Below are 19,192 nucleotides of genomic sequence, written 5' to 3' on the forward strand. Positions count from 1 at the left end.
CTGGGGTAAATACATTCATATTTAAATAATACGTTCCGTCCTCGTGCCCCTAAAACAAGAGCTCCTCCAGGGAAGCGTCCCATCAAGTCTTGAGTGCTAACATCAGAAAAGGCCAACCTGGTCAGGCACTTGTTCATGGTTTCCTGTGCTGTGGAAAACTAGACACACACAACGGCAAAATTCTTCCTGTGGCCACTTGCGGAGTGTATAATACTGTAAGGAAACGCTGTACGAAGCAATAAGCTGAAAGATAATGGCAGGTGGAAGAGCTTAAAGTGACAATGGATGACTTTTGCAGAGCCAAACGGAGTAAACATCCAAGCGAGGAGTCCTTCTGAAGATCTCTTGATAAGTGCTTCACTCAATGTCTTCATTGGGTTATAATCGTAATCATCATAATAAAAAAAAATATGATGGCTTTTCATTTTTTTTTCTCCTCTCCTTATTTTACTGAGACTGCACTCTGGAAAAGTTTATGCACCGGCCCTGCAAAGACAATAAATAAATAAATAATAATAATAATAATAATAATAATAATAATAATAATAATAACAACTGCAAAAAACTGCGCTACTCGGAACATCGTATATTTTAAGAAGGTCCTTGGTTGATCCCTAGGACGCTGGCAGCAAACTGTATCAACCATCAGTCACTGGTATTTGTAAGGCATTTTTTGAATGTTCAGTTGGCTGAGTTTCATGTTTAATGAATAAAGTATATAAAAATAAAAATAAAAGAATGATACCCATTGTCATCGGGGCACTTGGTACCATGTCCAAGAATTTTACAAGATACATCCACAAATTGCAGCTTCCGGCAATAACGCCAGCAGAACTGCAAAAAACTGCGCTACTCGGAACCTCTTATATTTTAAGAAGGTACTTGGTTGATCCCTAGGATGCTGGCAGCAAACCGTATCAACCATTAGCACCAGTCAATGGCATTTGTGATGCGTTTTTGAATGTTCAGTTGGCTGAGTTTCATGCTTAATGAGTAAAATATATACAACAACAACAACAACAACAATAATAATAATACATCATCATCACACAATATTTAATTTGTGGCACAGGAAAAATGGTCATTGCAAAACATTAGCAAGGTTAAGTAATGGCTCTAACCCAAAGGGTGATTTATGCAGGAGGAAATGAAATAAGCTATTATTGGCAACAAAAACAGTGGTCATTTTTAAGAAGACAGGAAATTTAAATAAATATGCATCATGCCACAGGAAGGAAAAGAATAAACAGCCTGGGACCCGCTTTGAAGATTAACATATTTCTTACAGCTTCCATCTAGCCTTGTTTACAATCAACTCATAATTTTGGTTATGATCCAGATCACCAATCCTCAAATTACAGCTCGCGGGCCGGATAAGGCCTGTCAATGCAAAGTATCCAGCCCGCAGAGTGGTGGGATTCAGCCCCGCCCCTGGCCCCACCCCTCACCGTCGGCCTTATCTTCCAGCGAGCATCCACTCCAGCTGCACTTCTGGTTAGTTATTTCACCGGTTGATCTGCACTTCTGATCACACGGCTGCTGCCGAAGGTAAGGCCGAAGGGTGTTGGGGAGGACCAGCTGACTGAGGGGTGCTCTCTCCAGTGCAGGCATGTGATCCAGGGCAGAGGTGGGTTCCTACCGGTTTGGATCGGTTCTGAGTAAAGTACAGCAAGGACGAAGGCAAAAATGGACTGCTAAATTGGCCATGCCCACCTAGTCACATGCCCACCTAGCCACACCCACCCAGTCACATGACCACCTAGCCACGCCCACCCACCCAGTCCAGCCCCCCCCCCAAAACAGTCTGAGAGACCGTGAGTCGGCCCCTGTTTAAAAAGTTTGAGGAGCCCTGAAAGGATTGCTCTGCTCTACATGGGGTTGCACTTGAACGCTGCTTGAAAACTTCAACTGGTCCAGAATGCACACGGGGCCACTCTATGTTTGCCCAGGTGAAACCTCTGCACTAGCTTCCAGTTTCTTTCCAGGTGCAACTCAAGGTGGTGTTTATCACCTTTAAAGCCCCTACATGGCACAGGGCTATAACAAGGAGACTTCCCACATCCTATCAGTTTAGGTTAGACAGGCTCCTAATCCCTTCCCCTGAATATTGTGCCATCGGATAGGAGCTAGGAAGCGTGCCTTTTCCACGACTGCCCTTGCCCTATAGATACTCTGGCCCCTGACATTTACCCAATCTTCACCCTCCCAGTCCTCCATAAAGCTTGGAAGACGTGGTGTTTCCTCCAAGTATTGGGGGGAAAGAGAATCCATTTAGAATGTTGGTGTGGTGGAAGGTTTTACCATTTGTTTTAATGCTTTAATCTGTTTGGTTTTGCAGTTCTAATGTGATTTTATATATCTTTGATAGATGGATGGATAGATAGATATAGAGAAAATATATTAGATAGATGATAGATGAAAGAAAAAGATAGATTAGATGAATAGAGATAGATAGATAGATAGATAGATAGATAGATAGATAGATAGATAGATAGATAGATAGATATAGAGAAGATATGATAGATAGATAGATAGATAGATAGATAGATAGATAGATAGATAAGATAAGATATATTAGGTAGGTAGGTAGGTAGGTAGGTAGGTAGATAGATAAGATATATTAGGTAGGTAGGTAGGTAGGTAGGTAGGTAGATAGATAGATGATAGATAGATGGATGGACGGACAATGAGAGAGAGAGAGAGAGAGAGATGATAGAGATGACAGATAGATAGATGATAGATAGATAGATAGATAGATAGATAGATAGATAGATAGATAGATAGATAGATAGATAGATAAGATATATTAGGTAGGTAGGTAGGTAGGTAGGTAGATTAGATAGATAGATAGATAGATAGATAGATATCGAGAAGATATGATAGATATAGATAGATAGATGATAGATAGATGATAGATAGATAGATAGATAGATAGATAGATAGATAGATAGATAGATAGATAGATAGAGATAGATAGATAGATAGATAGATAGATAGATAGATAGATAGATAGATAGGATGGGTAGATAGACAGACAGACAGACAGACCACCATAGGCCACCAAATCAGCCAAAGTGAACAGCTACAAAGGGGGTGGAAATAAAAATACATTTTTCATATTGACCTCCTGCCTTCACACCTGCAAAGCTTTTGCCTGATCTGACTCAATCAATAAAAGTGGGGATTAAAAAACAAATCAAGATGGTGGATACAATAATGTGATCAAAGCCCCTCCCATTTTAATGCCCCTCCCGCTTTGGGACTGATGCTTCAACCTGCGACAAATGAGGACCTTTTTATTTCTCCACCCATTTTAGGGGGAAAAAACTGTTTTAAAATGACCCAATATTGTTTTCCAGATGGTTTGTAGTTTTCACCTGCAATAATATAAAACGTTGCTGCTACTGCTGATAATGCCGATGTTACTCTCATCAACCTTATGCTCTTCTTTGATTGTTTGATACTGTTTTGTATTCGATGCTCTTAGCAGATTGCCCAATGAATGTGGTTTACTGAGCAATCTAAAAACACAATAAACAAACAGATACAGACACCAAGGCCTGCACGGAAGAAGATTTTAGCCTAGGAAAAAAAACTATCAACCTTCCTCCAAACATCCTTCAGAAAAGCTGGACTACATCACCCATCAATCCTAGCAACTCCACGATTGAAGGGTAATTTCAATATCAAGATCTACCAAGGAACCACGCATGCTGGTTGGTGTTTGCTGCAATTAGAGTAGCTCAACTCTGCCTCTCGACCAAAATTATCATGATGCGAATTATATGTGCCTTATGCTTTTAATGTGAAGCATAAAACTAGACAGCCACTTCCCTGATATGGTACAGGGTGGTGGTCGGCAAACCGCAGCTCGCGAGCCACATGTGGCTCTTTGGCCCCTTGAGTGTGGCTTGAAGGGGCCACGTGCGGGCGCGCACATGCAGTGCGATTGAAACTTTGTGGCCCATGCGCAGAAGTCGGTTTTCGGCCTGGCCGAGTCTATTTTGAAGAAGTGGCGTTAGAAGAACTGGGGGTGTTCAGAACAGAATCCCTTATGCCACCAGACTTGAAATGTTGGGTGTTAGACAACTTAGAACTGCGCCGCCTTCAGTCTGACCTGAGCACAGTACATAAAATTATCTGCTACAATGTCCTATGTGTCAACAACTACTTCAGTTTCAACCACAACAATACACGAGCGCACAATAGATGCAAACACAAAGCAAACCGCTCCAAACTCGATTGCAGAAAATACGACTTCGGCAACAGAGGGGTCAACGCCAGGGATGCTCTACCTGACTCTGTGGTGTCTTCCCCAAACCCCCAAAACTTTAATCGAAGACTGTCTATTGTCAACCTCACCCCACTCCTAAGAGGTCTTTAAGGGGGTGTGCATAAGCGCACCAGCCATCCCTGTCCTAATGTTCCCTGCTATTCATATCCATTTCGTGTATTCATAATCATGTTTATACTTATACCTGTTATCTAATACATGCTTGATGAAACAAAGAAACAAATGAATACATGAATAAATAAAGTAATAAACTGAAATTAATGTTTCTACCTATATGATCCAATAAAAAATATTGGACTATTTCTCTTTGTTTCTCAACCTACTGTATCTAATGAATGAGGGGGGGAAAACTATTCTTAAGGTACCACCCATAGTTTTAGAAGGTTTACTACGTTTGAATACTGTGGCTATTTATAAAAAAAAGGCAGCATTTCCAATTATCTCCCAGACAGAGATTCTAGGGTGCATTTTATCCCCTGTAAGCCTAACGTGTAACACTCTTTAAATGCATCTTCCATTAATGTAATCATGATTTGCACCATCACCCAGCAGAAGGCCTTGATTAAAATCAAGCGGGTGAGCGGATTGTTCGGCAGTGAGAGCCCGATTAAAACGTGCATCGTGGGCTGAGGAAACTTAGCTGATTTACATATATTAGTTGCATGCAATTAAGATGACTTGCACATGCATTGTGGGAACAATTGCTGCACTTTGGTCTAGGGGTGTTTTCGTAAATGGAAAATAGGGCCCTGGACTTTGAAAAACTAAGGTTGCTTTGAGGCTAATTAACATGCAGAGGAAAGGAGAGGAGAGGAGTGGAAAGGAAAGGAGAAAAGGAAGAGAGGTGAGGAAACAGAGGAAGGAAAGAGGAGAGGAAAGGAAAGGGGAAAAGGAAGAGAAGAAGGAAAGAGGAGAGGAAAGGAAAGGGGAAAAGGAAGAGAGGAAGGAAAGAGGAGAGGAAAGGAAAGAGGAAAAGGAAGAGAGGAAGGAAAGAGAAGAGAGGAAAGGAAAGGGGAAAAGGAAGAGAGGAAGGAAAGAGGAGAGGAAAGGAAAGGGGAAAAGGAAGAGAGGAAGGAAGGAGAAGAGGAAAGGGGAAAAGAAAGAGAGGAAGGAAAGAGAAGAGAGGAAAGGAAAGGGGAAAAGGAAGAGAGGAAGGAAAGAGGAGAGGAAAGGAAAGGGGAAAAGGAAGAGAGGAAGGAAAGAGAAGAGAGGAAAGGGAAGAGGAAGGAAAGAGGAGAGGAAAGGAAAGGGGAAAAGGAAGAGAGGAAGGAAAGAGGAGAGGAAAGGAAGGGAAAAGGAAGAGAGGAAGGAAAGAGGAGAGGAAAGGAAGGGAAAAGGAAGAGAGGAAGGAAAGAGAAGAGAGGAAAGGGAAGAGGAAGGAAAGAGGAGAGGAAAGGAAAGGGGAAAGGGAAGAGAGGAAGGAAAGAGAAGAGAGGAAAGGGAAGAGGAAGGAAAGAGGAGAGGAAAGGAAGGGAAAAGGAAGAGAGGAAGGAAAGAGAAGAGAGGAAAGGGAAGAGGAAGGAAAGAGGAGAGGAAAGGAAAGGGGAAAGGGAAGAGAGGAAGAAAAGAGGAGAGGTAAGGTGGGAAGGAAAGAAGGAAAGGAAAGAAAAAGAAAAGAAAGGAAAGAAGGTCTGGGAGTGGGAGCGAGATAGCAGAACCCTGCTATCATGTCTCCCCTAGTCCTTCTTTTCATCAAACTAGACATACCCAGTTCCCGCAACCGTTCTTATCTTTTTTAACCTCCGGTCCCCTCATCCTCTTGGTTGCTCTTCTCTGCACTCTTTCCAGAGTCTCCACATCTTTTTCACATCGTGGCAACCAAAACGGAAATACATGACCCAAAACACTGCCAATGCCATAACTATGAGTCAGTTGCCAAGCATCTGAAGGTTGATGGCATGGCCACGGGGATGCTGCAACCATCGTTAAATGTGAAAAATGGTCATCAGTCACACACACACACACCGTGATGTAGTAACTTCAAACAGTCACTAAATGAGCTGTTGTAAGTCAAAGACCATCCCATGTTGACTTCATCCTGGCTTTCAAATATTGACAGGCTTCCTTAAGGAGAAGCCTTCAATCAAAACACACCCAGATAAGGCCATTTCCCCCCACCCACCCCACCGCGTTGTGAGCCTAACTCAACAGAAAGCCGAACGTTGGGGAAAATGTACTGGAAGTGCTAATTAATTCTGAAGGTCGGCGCTGTTATATCACCACTGATGTAACAGCAAGGAATCCATGCCAGCCCGGTAAGGAACCATTTGCAACTGTAGGTAATAGAAAATGACAAGAGGTGCACTTTGCAATGCATGGATGCAGAGGGCACATTAAAAATTACCCTGTAAAGCCGTAGCAACCTTTAGTACGGAAGGAGACTTTCCTTCACCAATCCCCACTGCTCTAGATGCCAGAGCCAGGACTAAGGGAGGCATAAAGAAGGGCTCCAATATTCAGGGCATGGCGTCTGATTTAATTCTTGATGTCATGGTGCTGGGGGTGGCAAGGGACATTTTCTTCTCGCACCCTGTTTTGTCCGGGCAAGCAACATTTGGGGCAGCGCCAACTTGTGCTTTACAACCAAGTCTCTGGATCTTTCTGAGACCTTAGACCAGGGGTCGGCAACCTTAAACACTCAGAGCCATAAAGGGTCTTAACCGGAAGCCCGCCATTCAATTCTGGAGCCGACCGGAAGTCCAGTTTCCCCCACCGTAGAGTCGCCTCCTAGCGCAGCATCCTTTTTCCTTTACCTGTCCTAATCAGAAGCCCTATCAATTGTGGAGCCGACCGGCAACAGGGAGCAGCAGCAGAGGGATGAAAGAGCCACATGTGGCTCCAGAGCCACGGTTTGCTCACTCCTGCCTTAGAGCAACTCTTCTATGTTTTAGCCTCCAGTCCCCTAACCAACGAAGATGACTAGGGGACTGGAGGTTAAAACATATGAAGAACGGTTGCTGGAACTGGAAATGTCTAGTTTAATAGAAAGAAGGACTAGGGGTGACATGATAGCAGTCTTCCAATATCTCAGGGGTTGCCACAAAGAAGAGGCAGTCAAACTTCTCCAAAGCACCCGAGGGCAGAACAAGAAGCAATGGGTGGAAACTAATCAAGGAGAGAAGCAACTTAGAACTGAGGAGAAACTTCCTGACAGTTAGAACAATTAATCAGTGGAACTGCTTGTCTCCAGAAATTGTGAAGGTTTTATAAGTTGAGATTGGACGCCCATTTGTCTGAAATGGTCTAGGGTCTCCTGCTTGAGCCAGGGAGGGAATAGAAGACCTCCAAGATCCTTTCCAATTGTGTTATTATGTTAAAAAGTAAGAATGCAATTAAAAGCATATGTGCTAAAACATGGCGGCCCAAGTAATCAAGGAGAAAAACAACCTAGAACTAAGGAGAAATTTCCTAACAGGGAGAACTATTAACCAGTTGGACGGCTTGCATCCAGAAGTTGTGAATGCTCCAACACTTTAAGTTTTCAAGAAGATATTGGACAACCATTTGTCTGAAAGGGTATAAGGTCTCCTGCTTTAGCATGGGGTTGGACTAGAACATCTCCAAGGTCCCTTCCAACTCTGTTACTCTGTTAAAGTAAGGGTTAAATGCAGCTTAGGGTTTGTTTGTCAGACAGGTGATCATGAAGGCCATATCCATCGAGACAACCCATTGCTGAGACTTCTCCTAGCCCAACCTTGACACATTGAATGCACCCACTGGAATCAAAAGCATGGAGAGTCTGTGCGATTCCCTTGTAGGTCCTCGTTTTGAGACACCCCCCCTCCGAATCAGGTGATTTTAATTCTGTATTTACAGAATTCATAGCCAACCTTGCTTGCAAGATAGCTATTGAGAAAATGAAAAAAAAAAAAAACAACCCCAGGGGAAACAGGAAGCTCCAAAAGAGTAGATGACGCGAAGCAGGAAAAATTCAAGCACTTAAAGATATTGTGGACTTTAAAGACTCAGATCTTATAATGTATTTTTTAACTTCAACCCAAGATAATTCCAATAAATCAACTCTTTTGAAAATGGTAATATATTCATCAGACAGCTTCTCTATAGAGATTCTGTATATTATTGTCTGTCTGTCTGTCTGCCTGTCATCTATCTATCTATCTATCTATCTATCTATCTATCTATCTATCTATCTATCTATCTATCTATCTATCAATCATCTATCTATCTATCTATCATCTATCTATCTATCATCTATCTATCTATCTATCTATCATCTATCTATCTATCTATCTATCTATCTATCTATCTATCTATCTATCTATCATCTATCTATCTATCTATTATCTATCTATCTATCTATCATCTATCTATCTATCTATCTATCTATCTATCTATCATCTATCTATCTATCTATCTATCTATTATCTATCTATCTATCTATCTATCTATCTATCTATCTATCTATCTATCTATCTATCTATCATCTATCTATCTATCATCTATCTATCTATCTATCTATCTATCTATCTATCATCTATCTATCTATCATCTATCTATCTATCTATCTATCTATCTATCTATCTATCTATCTATCTATTATCTATCTATCTATCTATCTATCTATCTATCTATCATCTATCTATCTATCATCTATCTATCTATCTATCTATCTATCTATCTATCTATCTATCTATCTATCTATCATCTATCTATCTATCTATCTATCTATCTATCTATCTATCTATCATCTATCTATCTATCATCTATCTATCTATCTATCTATCTATCTATCATCTATCTATCTATCATCTATCGGTCTGTCTGTCTATCTTTAAAAGTAAAGGTAAAGGTTCCCCTCGCACATATGTGCTAGTCATTCCCGACTCTGGGGGAGGGCGGTGCTCATCTCCGTTTCAAAGCCGAAGAGCCAGCGCTGTCCAAAGACGTCTCCGTGGTCATGTGGCCGTCATGACTAAATGCTGAAGGCTCACGGAAGCCTGTTACCTTCCCACCAAAGGTGGTTCCTACTTTTCTACCTGCATTTTTTACATGCTTTCAAACTGCTAGGTTGGCAGAAGCTGGGACAAGTAATGGGAGCTCACTCCGTTACACAGCATTAGGAATGTATCTTTACTGATACATTTATTTATATTTATATTTGTGTCTCTGTATCAGTGGTGGGTTCCGAACGGTTCAGACCGCTTTGGCCCAACAGGTAGAGGTTTGGTGGCCTGGGTGGCTGGAACCGGCAGCTACCTAGGCCGCCATACCCCCCCGAATTGGTTTCCCGGTCGGTGTTGTTGGCGCCGCCATCTTGTTTTTCAGTTCTGTGCATGTGCATAACACTTTCATTCCATTGTGCATGCATGCGCAACACGCATCAAGTGCAGCACGGGCAAAGCGCATACACAAGCAAACCGGCAGTAGTGCCTGCCTGAACCCACCCCTGGCCTGTATTTGAAATGTGTTTCATGAAGCATTGTATCTCAGAGATTGCATGACTTCTGTAGATGCCATACGCCAAATAAATAAATAAAATGCAATCAGACATTGTGATGGTTTAATTTTATATTCATGTCCTTTGCACCCAGTGAAACAATCAATACATCCAAATTGAATGTAGATGTACCATGCCTTGTGAATCATTGGGTCATAAACAATACCAACATGTAGTTAGTATAAAACGGAGCTAAATTAGTGTCTTAGGGCTATAGCAATTAAAACGTGAGTTATGCAAGCATCCCATGATATTCGTAAAAGATCAAGACCAACCAGTGCCAAGCCGGCCTCCCTCAGTAACCAAGAAAGAAACCACTTAACTCCATTTTGCAGAATTAAGAGTACTTTTACTGGTTATGAAAAGATAGCAGCTAAGCAAAGCAAGATCTGAGGCAAAAGCGTGCGAAATCATACATATCAATATGTGACCCCTCCCCCTGGTAACCCTCATCCCGCTGTGCAATCTGTAAATCCTTTAGGCGTCATGTGAGTTCCATCTTCAAGGAGCATCATCAGGTAGGTATGCGGACGGTTGGCCTTGACCGACACCAAGCGCTAATCTCAAAGACCAAAACTCCCACTTTACAATCTCTCCTGTTCTAAAGCTTCCCCTCCCAAATACCAGCCCCCCCTCCCCGTTTTAATGGCAGTCGAAAGCAAACAGCGAAACAGAGGCTGACAACCAGCTTGGATCGACCACTTTCAGAGGCAAATCCTGTTTTGTGGCTTAAGGAGGTGGGTTTAAGCAACAGTACCTTGTTTCCCCAAAAATAAGACAGGGTCTTTTGACCCCCTGAAATAAGCGCTAGGTCTTCTCATTTTTGAGATGCAGGAGGCAGAGAGCATGGTCACCTCATGGCTGATGCTGTGTTTTCAGGGAGGGCTTATTTTTGGGGGAGGGCTTATTATTTTTGAAGTGCAGGAGGCAAACAACGTGGTCAGCTCATGGCTGCTGCTGTGTTGCAATATTTTCGGGGAGGGCTTATTTTGGGGGGAGGGCTTATTTTAGAGCATGCGCTCAAAAGCCCGATTGGGCTTATTATCCGGGAAGGTCTTATTTTCGGGGAAACAGGGTGTGAGTAAAGTGTCACAAATCTAAAAAAGGGGAGATCAACTGCGTACTTTATAACTTTCTTTTGGTGTACAGATAGTCCTTGACTTACGACCTCTCTCATTTAGGGACCGCTCAAAGCGACAGCAGCACTGGAAAAAAAGTGACTTCTGACCCACTTTTGCACTTCTGACCATCACAGCATCCCCATGGTTACGTGGTCAAAACAACTTCTTTCTCTTTTTATACATACGGACATGCAATAGATATTTTAAAAAGGAAGATTAACAACTAATACAAAATGCTGGCTGTTGTGGCCTGCCAGTGGAGCTGGTGGCAGGCTCAGACAGTGAGGAGGTTGGGGAGGAACATGGGCCAGTCCTGGAGTCTGAGGAAGGCTCTGATGAGGGCTCTGTGTCGGAGCTGTCAGGGGAAGGGAACAGCTAAGAAACAAGGGCCGACTTCGGAGTAAGGCCACAGGGGGACAGTGAATGTTCCCTCCCATAGGGAATAAAGAAGAGGAGCAAAAGGGGAGTGGAGTTTGCAGGAGGCAATTAGTTCAATTCATTCGGGTGAAGATCTGTTCCTGACTTCTTGCCAAGTATTGCCTGCTACAGAGTGGCGTTTGGAAGATATCTGCCTGGCAGCTCTCCAAGCCTGATCAAGGTCTGTAGTTGTGAAATCTCTCTTGAAAGACTATTGGCCGGGACTTTGCTGGAAAGGAATTCACTTTAAACTAAATAAAAGGGGTTTTATCGGGTCTGCGCCCTAGACACGCAGCTGACTGTGCAAAGTGGCGTTCACGGATCCGAAAAGTGGACCCTGCATCTGTGGGAATACGCTAGGAAGAGGGAGGAGGAGGAGGAAGAGGAGGAGGAGAAATGGACACAATCACTCTGTTAGCATGGGGCACAAAATCCTAACTACACATCTACCAGCAATTTAACCTTATGAATGCCAGGTACACAAAAACAAAAGAATACTTCCACTAACCTCATCTCCCATCACAGAACGCCAACGAAAAAAATGAATAAAACCTGGATTTTTTCAACTGAGAGGCTGTATACCTGCTGCCCTGAGAATGCTCCGTGGAGGATACGATAAAGAAACTATGTGGCCCTTCAGTATATTAAATGGAGTATGGTCATAAGGCTTCATTTGGCCCCCGAGGTATGGGTCAAATTAATCGCTGCATATGCTAATGGAATTCTATTCTTTACGGCGTGGTACAGACTGATCCATTAACCCTGTATATTTCTTATGTTCTTTCAAAGCACCTTGCCAACTCTTCATAAATTAAATCTGCATTCAGCCGCCACCGCCGTAGCGCTAATAAAAGAGTTCCTTTAATAGCAACAAGAATTCCATTGTAATAAAGTACTAATATTCATGATGATGATGTTAATAGCAATATTACCAGCAGGATCTGTAGCGATCGTAATTGCAGAACTGATCTTAATCACAGATGGCGCGGAATTCATACCGCTATGTCTCCAGACTATGCATTCCAGGGCCATATAAATACAATAATTTTCAAATACAAGGAAAGCATCTGAATTGCAAGGACACAGAAACAAGATAAACAGGGCAATTCACCGCAGGGGGGAAAAAATTCAACCAGTGGTGAAATTCATTTTTTTACTACTGGTTCTGTGGGCGTGGCTTGGTGGACATGGCAGGGGAAGGATACTGCAAAATCTCCATTCCCTCCTCACTCCAGGGGAAGGATGCTGCAAAATCCCCATTCCCTTCCCACTCCAGGGAAAGAATACTGCAAAATCCCCATTCCCTCCCCACTCCAGGGGAAGGATGCTGCAAAATCCCCATTCCCTTCCCATTCCAGGGATTAGATCTTCCTGCACATCTGTTTCTTTCTTCCTTCTCTTTTTTACAACACAAGAGAGGACATTCAATATTGCTTGGACTTTCCCAAACTGGTGCTATCAGATGCATCTACTCGGATTGCTGGCTGGGAGTTACTGGAGTTGCCAAGGCAGATGTCAACTAGGGGTAGAGTGACCTGATTCCTAATCTGCCCCATTTCTATCGTTAAGAATGGCTAATTGACAGGATTTCTTTGAAGCATTTTTAAATGATCTGCTTGTCCCAATAGATATTAGGCTGGTCACTATGGGAACAAGATGTAGAACAGGACTTTAGTCTTTTTTGTTATTTCTGTTGATCTAAATCAGTAAGGCAGAAGTGACATTACTCTGTTAAGCAAGTTAATGGAAGGGAGAGAGGAAAAGGAAAAGGAAATAGATAATTGGGGGCAGTATGCTGACTCTGTAAACCGCTTAGAAAGAGCCATAAGGCACTATGCAGTGGCATATAAGTGCTATTGGTATTAATGAGTAAGGTGGAAGTCCCATTACTCTGTTAGGCAAATTCACAAAGGTAGGAAGGAGGGAGGGAGGGAGGAAGGGAAAGGAAGGGAAAGGAAAAGAAAAGAAAAGAAAAGAGATAGTTGGAGGCAATATGCTGATTCTAAACCGCTTAGAAAGGGCCATAAAGCACTATGCAGCTGCATATACGTCTACAGTAAGTGCTATTGCTATTAATGAGTAAGGTGGAAGTCCCATTACTCTGTTAGGCAAATTCACAAAGGAAGGAAGGGGAAAATGAAGGAGGGAGGGAGGGAGGGAGGGAAGAAAGGAAGGAAGGAGGGAGGAGGGAGGGAAGGAAGCAAGTATATAAATCTGAAATTCTAAGGTCCGCACTCTTGCAAAAGAAATAAAAGTTAATTCCAATGAAATAAACACCTCTGTTATATATTTAGGGTTCATTTCAGTGAAATAAACATCTCTGCTATATATCTAGTGTCGATTCTATCTAGCCCTTGAATGACCAAACCAAACCGGTTTAGTATTTAGGGCAGCCAGATTTTCCTATGGCCGTTAGGGGGGCATCACGGGCTTCCTAAATACTTCGTGAAGATGCAGGAAAACATTCACGTGTCCCACAAATTCTTGATTTCTGATGTCAACTTATCACATTTTGAATCAAGTGTGAAACCAGGACGCGTGGCTTCGTGTGGAGCCCTGCAACTGATATTAGATGCCACCAGAGACACACCGGAAGGATTCCTAGTTGCGCAGGATTGTGAAATGGGTTTCGCGTTGTGCGTGGTGTTACAGTTATCTTCTGCAAGGGAATCCCTGATCAGGGATGAAGGGAGGAAAGAAAGCCTGCTTCTATTTCAACGTTTAATAAAATTAAAACTCCCACCACCGCAGTAGGCCTCCATTTGCAAATGACATGGAAGTTCTGCAAAGGATGGAAACTCATCAAGGAGAGAAGCAACTTAGAGGGAAGGAGAAATCTCTGGATGGTTAGAACAATTCATCAGTGGAACAACTTGCCTCCGGGAGTTGTGAAGGCTTCAAGACTGGAGGTTTTTAAGAAGAGATTGGATGGCCATTTGCCTAGAAGGGTCTAGGGCTGTGATGACAAACCTATGGCATGTGTGGCACGCAGAGCCTTCTCTGCGGGCACATGAGCCATCGCCCCAGCTCAGCCCCACTGCGCATGCATGTGTGCCTCCTGCCGGCCAACTGGTTTCTGGTCTCTGCTGCACATGCGCACACGCTTTGGGCACACGGTGACAAAAAGGTTAGCCATCGCTGGTGTAGGGTTTCTTGCCTAAGCAGCAGGCTGGACTAGAAGACCTCCAAGGTCCCTTCCATCATTGACAGCCAGAGAAAACCGTTCCACAAAACAAAACCAACTAATTTGATTAATTATAATTTAAGAAGCTAATCGTAATTGGCTGATTTCACACATTATAGTTAAAGGGCAAATGTAACACTTCGGGATCTGGGGTACCTAAACCTTGCAAAGAAGCTGGATTTTAGATCCTGCCTAATCCACTCCTTTGGCATTATTCAGTTTCAAGCAAAGCATTTCAAGCAAAGAGGGCCGTGAAATTATTTACAGACCCCTCACATCCTGGACATAAATTGTTTCAGCTTCTGCCCTCAAAACAACGCTATAGAGCACTGGACACCAAGACAATAGACACAAGGACAGTTTCCCCTCAAACACCATCCCTCTGCTAAACAAATAATTCCCTCAACACTGTCAAACTCTTTACTAAGTCTGCATTACTATTACTATTAATCTTCTCATCGGTTCTATCACCCATCTCCTCCCACTTATGACTGTATGACTGTAACTTTGTTGCTTGTATCCTTACGATTTATATTGATTGTTTCCTAGTATGATTTGATTGCTTATTTGTACCCTGTGACTATCATGAAGCGTTGTCCCTTATGATTCTTGATGAATGTATCATGTCTTTTTATATACAGTGAGAGCTTATGCACCAAAGACAAATTCCTTGTGTGTCCAATCACACTTGGCCAATAAAGAATTCCATTCCATTCCATTATTCTATTCTATTCTATTCTATTCTATTCTCAGGAGAAAGAATAACAAGTGTCTACCGAAGGATGGCAGGATTTCTTCTTCTTCTTCTTCTTCTTCTTCTTCTTCTTCTTCTTCTTCTTCTTCTTCTTCTTCTTCTTCTTCTTCTTCTTCTTCTTCTTCTTCTTCTTCTTCTTCTTCTTCTTCTTCTCTCCCCCTCCTCCTCCTCCTTCTTCCCAGCAAAATATTAACCTGACAACTCTGAAGTGTATCTCTGACAGCAAGTCTCTGGTAGGCCCTGGGTTTTGATTTACTTGGGGGGGTGGGTAGAATCATCTCAGCATCTTGTCAAGAACAACTGTAGACACAGCATAAATGCCACCAGAAGAACTGAGCTAACCTTTCATGCCAAGTTGCAGTCTTAAGCGGTGGACGGTTGGGGCGGGTGATCTGAAATGACAGTTCAAAACAGTCTCCTTGCCTTCCGATGACACTCTTCACAAACAAGCTTTGCATTTCAACCTTCAGAGATTGTCAAGACCTGGGCAGTTTCATTGATGGCTCAAAGAAATCCAGGACAGCCTTAACAGGGCCATAGAATTGGATGGCATCTCCAAGGTCATCTATTTCACTGTCCACGTTTTGTCCAGAGGAGGCCACAGGAGGCCACCTTAGAAAAACAGACCCTTCTGGTTCCAACGGAGGCCAAAAACCGGACGCAAATATTTTAGGATTCCGGGCCGGTTTGCTGTAGCAGTTAAGGTACCAAGCCAGAAATCAGAAGACTGGGAGTTCTAGTGCTGTCTTAGCCAGGAAAGCTGGCTGGGTGACTTTGAGCCAATCACCAGGAGACTGTGAGTTCTAATCCCACTTTTGGCATGAAAGCTGGCTGGGTGACTTTGAGCCAATCACCAGGAGATTGTGAGTTCTAGTCCTGCCTTAGCCAGGAAAGCTGGCTGGGTGACTTTGAGCCAATCACTAGGAAACTGTGAGTTCTAGTTCTGCCTTAGGCATGAAAACCAGCTGGGTGACTTTGAGCCAATCACCAGAAGAAGGTAAGTTCTAGTTCTGCCTTAGGCATGAAAGGCAGCTGGGTGACCTCGGGTCAGTCCCTCTCTCTCAGCCCAACTGTTGCTGTGGCAAAAATAGGAGGGGGAAGGTATGTTGGTTATGTACACTGCCTTGTGTTATTTGTAATAAAGGTGGGATACAAATAGAATAAAGTAATAAAATAAAGCTTATGGCAGAGATATTTAAAAAAAATATCCACTTGGATGAATACTAAAACGGAATCCATCAGAAGCTGCATTAGATTTACTGGGTCTCCACAACTGGGCATGTCTAGTTTAATGAAAAGAAGCACCAGGGGAGACATGATAGCAATGTTCCATTATCCAAGGGATTGCCACAAAGAAGAGGTACTCAAGCTATTCTCCAAAGCACCTGAGGGCAGGACAAGAAGCAATGGGTGGAAACTAATCAAGGACAGAAGCAACCAAGAACTAAGGAGAAATTTCCTGACAGTTAGATCAGTGGAACAACTTGCCTCCAGAACCTGTAAATGCTCCAACACTGGAAGTCTTTAAGAAGATATTAGATAACCATTTGTCTGAAGAGATGTAGGTTTTCCTGCCTAAGCAGGGGGTTGGACTAGAAGACCTTCAAGGTCCCTTCCAACTCTGTTATTCTGTTCTGTTAGAATAAAGTAATAAAATAAAGCTGATGCCAGAGATATTTTTAAAATGTCCACTTGGATGAATACTAAAATGGAATCCATCAGAAGCTGCATTAGATTTACTGGGTTTTTACATCTCTCTAAATTAGAATATGGTTTGTGTCTAGCTTAAAGTTGTGGGGGGGAGTGGAGTGAAGTTGTTCATTTTAGTTTACAGAGGTGAATTGGTTTTGACTGTCATTCTGGGAACTGCTTTCCAAAAAGAAAAGACAAGGACAAAAACGGAATGAAAAGACATTTAAGTTTGTTAAAACTCAAACTGAAAATTGTTAATGTGACAATTGCCTGCAATATTTAGTAACTTCCTTTTTTTAAAAAAATGGAATTTGGTGGTCTACTTAATAAAACAAACAATTTTCTTTTCTTTGCTACAGCACCAACATCCACGAAAAGGAGCCAGGAGTAATAGAAATAGTAACACAAACTCTTAAATCAAGATGTTTTAGTACTTGAACTAAAAGGCGTTCATAATCGTTACAAGATGGGGGGAAAAGAGTAAATCTTTTTGAAACAAGCAAATTGTGGAAAGCAAAAACATATGAAGACCGGTTGCTGAAATTGGGTATGGCTAGTCTACAGAAGAAAGTTGGACCATAAGGAGTGTGTGCACCAAATAATTGAGGACTTTGAACTACGGAGCTGGAGAAGACTCCTGCGAGTCCCTTGGACTGCAAGGTGATCAAACCGGTCAGTCCTGGAGGAGATCAATCCTGTCTGCTCTTTAGAAGGCCAGATCCTGAAGAGGAAACTCAAACACTTTGGCCACCTAATGAGAAGGAAGGACTTACTGGAGAAGACCCTCAATGCTGGGAATGATTGAGGACAAAAGAAGAAGGGGACGACAGAGAATGAGGTGGCTGGATGGAGTCATGAGCTGAAATGGACTCCAGAGGATGGTAGAGGACAGGAAGGCCTGGAGGAACGTTGTCCATGGGGTCGTGATGGGTCGGACACGACTTCACAACTAAGAAGAATGACTAGGGGTGACATGACAGCAGTCTTCCAGTATTTGAGAGACTGCCATAAAGAGGAGGGGCTCAATTTATTTTCCAAAAATCCAGGCAGCAGGACAAGAAACAATGGATGGAAACTAATCAAGGAGAGAAGCAACCTGGAATTAAAGGAGAAACTTCCTAACAGTGAGGCCAATTAAGCAAATGAACAGAAGTTGCCTTCAGAACTTGTGGATGCTTCATCACTGGAGGTTTTTAAGAATTGACTGGACAGTCACTTGTCTGAAATGGTATAGGATCTCCTGCTTGAGCAGGGAGGGTTGGACTAGAAGACCTTCAAGGTCCTTTCCAGCTCAATTCTGATTCTGACTTGGTCAAAATCACCCATGCTAATGTCTGAAAATCTCCAGGCCAAAAACCAGCCGAAGTACTAAGCCTTGCAATACCATAGCACCGATGGCTTAAAAAGTACCCTCTTTCCAATTGCAAATGGGAATTACAGCTCCAGATTTCCACTTCCTCTGTAGCTATTAAAAGATCCTTGTCAAGCTTCTTCTTTCTTTTTTGCCTTGCCTGAGCGGATGAGGACATGGGAGCTTTCAATAATAAAGAAAACATATTTGGATGAGCGATATATTGGCACTTTGCTAGTTTTAAATATACAGTGTAGCATATGTTTAACACAGAACATATGGGGGAAAAGAAAAACCAACACTTGATTCCTAGGCAAAAAACGCTGTAAACTGCCACGGTACAAAAGTCTACAGCATAGCAGGATAAAGTCAACAAATTCAGCTGTTAAAACGGGTAAATGGACCCCTCTGATCTGAAATGCTCTATCTTGGAGTGCGATGTGAAGTTTCGATGTTCAGAAAAGGTATAGCGCAGAATATCAGGCACTGGTTCTATGAGAGAGGTGCTATTCTATTATGGTTTTTCTGGGCATGCAACGGTGTTTGGCGACTTTAAGATGGGTGGACTTCAACCCCCAGCATTCCCCAGGCAGCAAGCAAGCTGCCTGGGGAATGCTGGGAGTTGAAGTCCACCCATCTTAAGGTCCCCCAGGTTGAAATGAAACTTTGAGTTTTACCTATTAGCAGGGGTGGGATTGAAACATTTTAGCAAATTTTAGGTTCTCTGCCCAGTTGCTGGGTGGGCCTGGCCATGGGGGGGGGGGCTACTCAATCTCCTCACGGCAGGGGAGGGCGTTTTCGCCCTCCCCAGGCTGCGGAGGCTATGCTCGAGCCTCTGGGAGGGTGAAAATGGGCTCCCCTGGGCTCCGGAGCCCCCCCAAAGGCTGGAAACGGGCCCATTTCCAGACTTCTGGAACTTCC

The 19,192-nt window shown here is 43.0% G+C and overlaps 1 protein-coding gene across 1 annotated transcript in view; it reads right to left on the reverse strand.

Annotated features, from left to right (window-relative positions):
- Positions 1–424: 424 nt before the first annotated feature.
- Positions 425–19,192, reverse strand: part of ANTXR2 (ANTXR cell adhesion molecule 2) — a 165,236-nt gene continuing 146,468 nt past the window's right edge. The window contains exon 17 of the mRNA XM_081960413.1: positions 425–486. Coding sequence (XP_081816539.1) covers positions 448–486 — 39 coding nt within the window. The 3' untranslated portion in view covers positions 425–447. The remainder of the gene's footprint in view (positions 487–19,192) is intronic.

This window comes from Natrix helvetica (genome assembly GCF_964273705.1).
Source record: "Natrix helvetica genome assembly, chromosome: 7".
NCBI lineage: Eukaryota > Metazoa > Chordata > Lepidosauria > Squamata > Natricidae > Natrix > Natrix helvetica.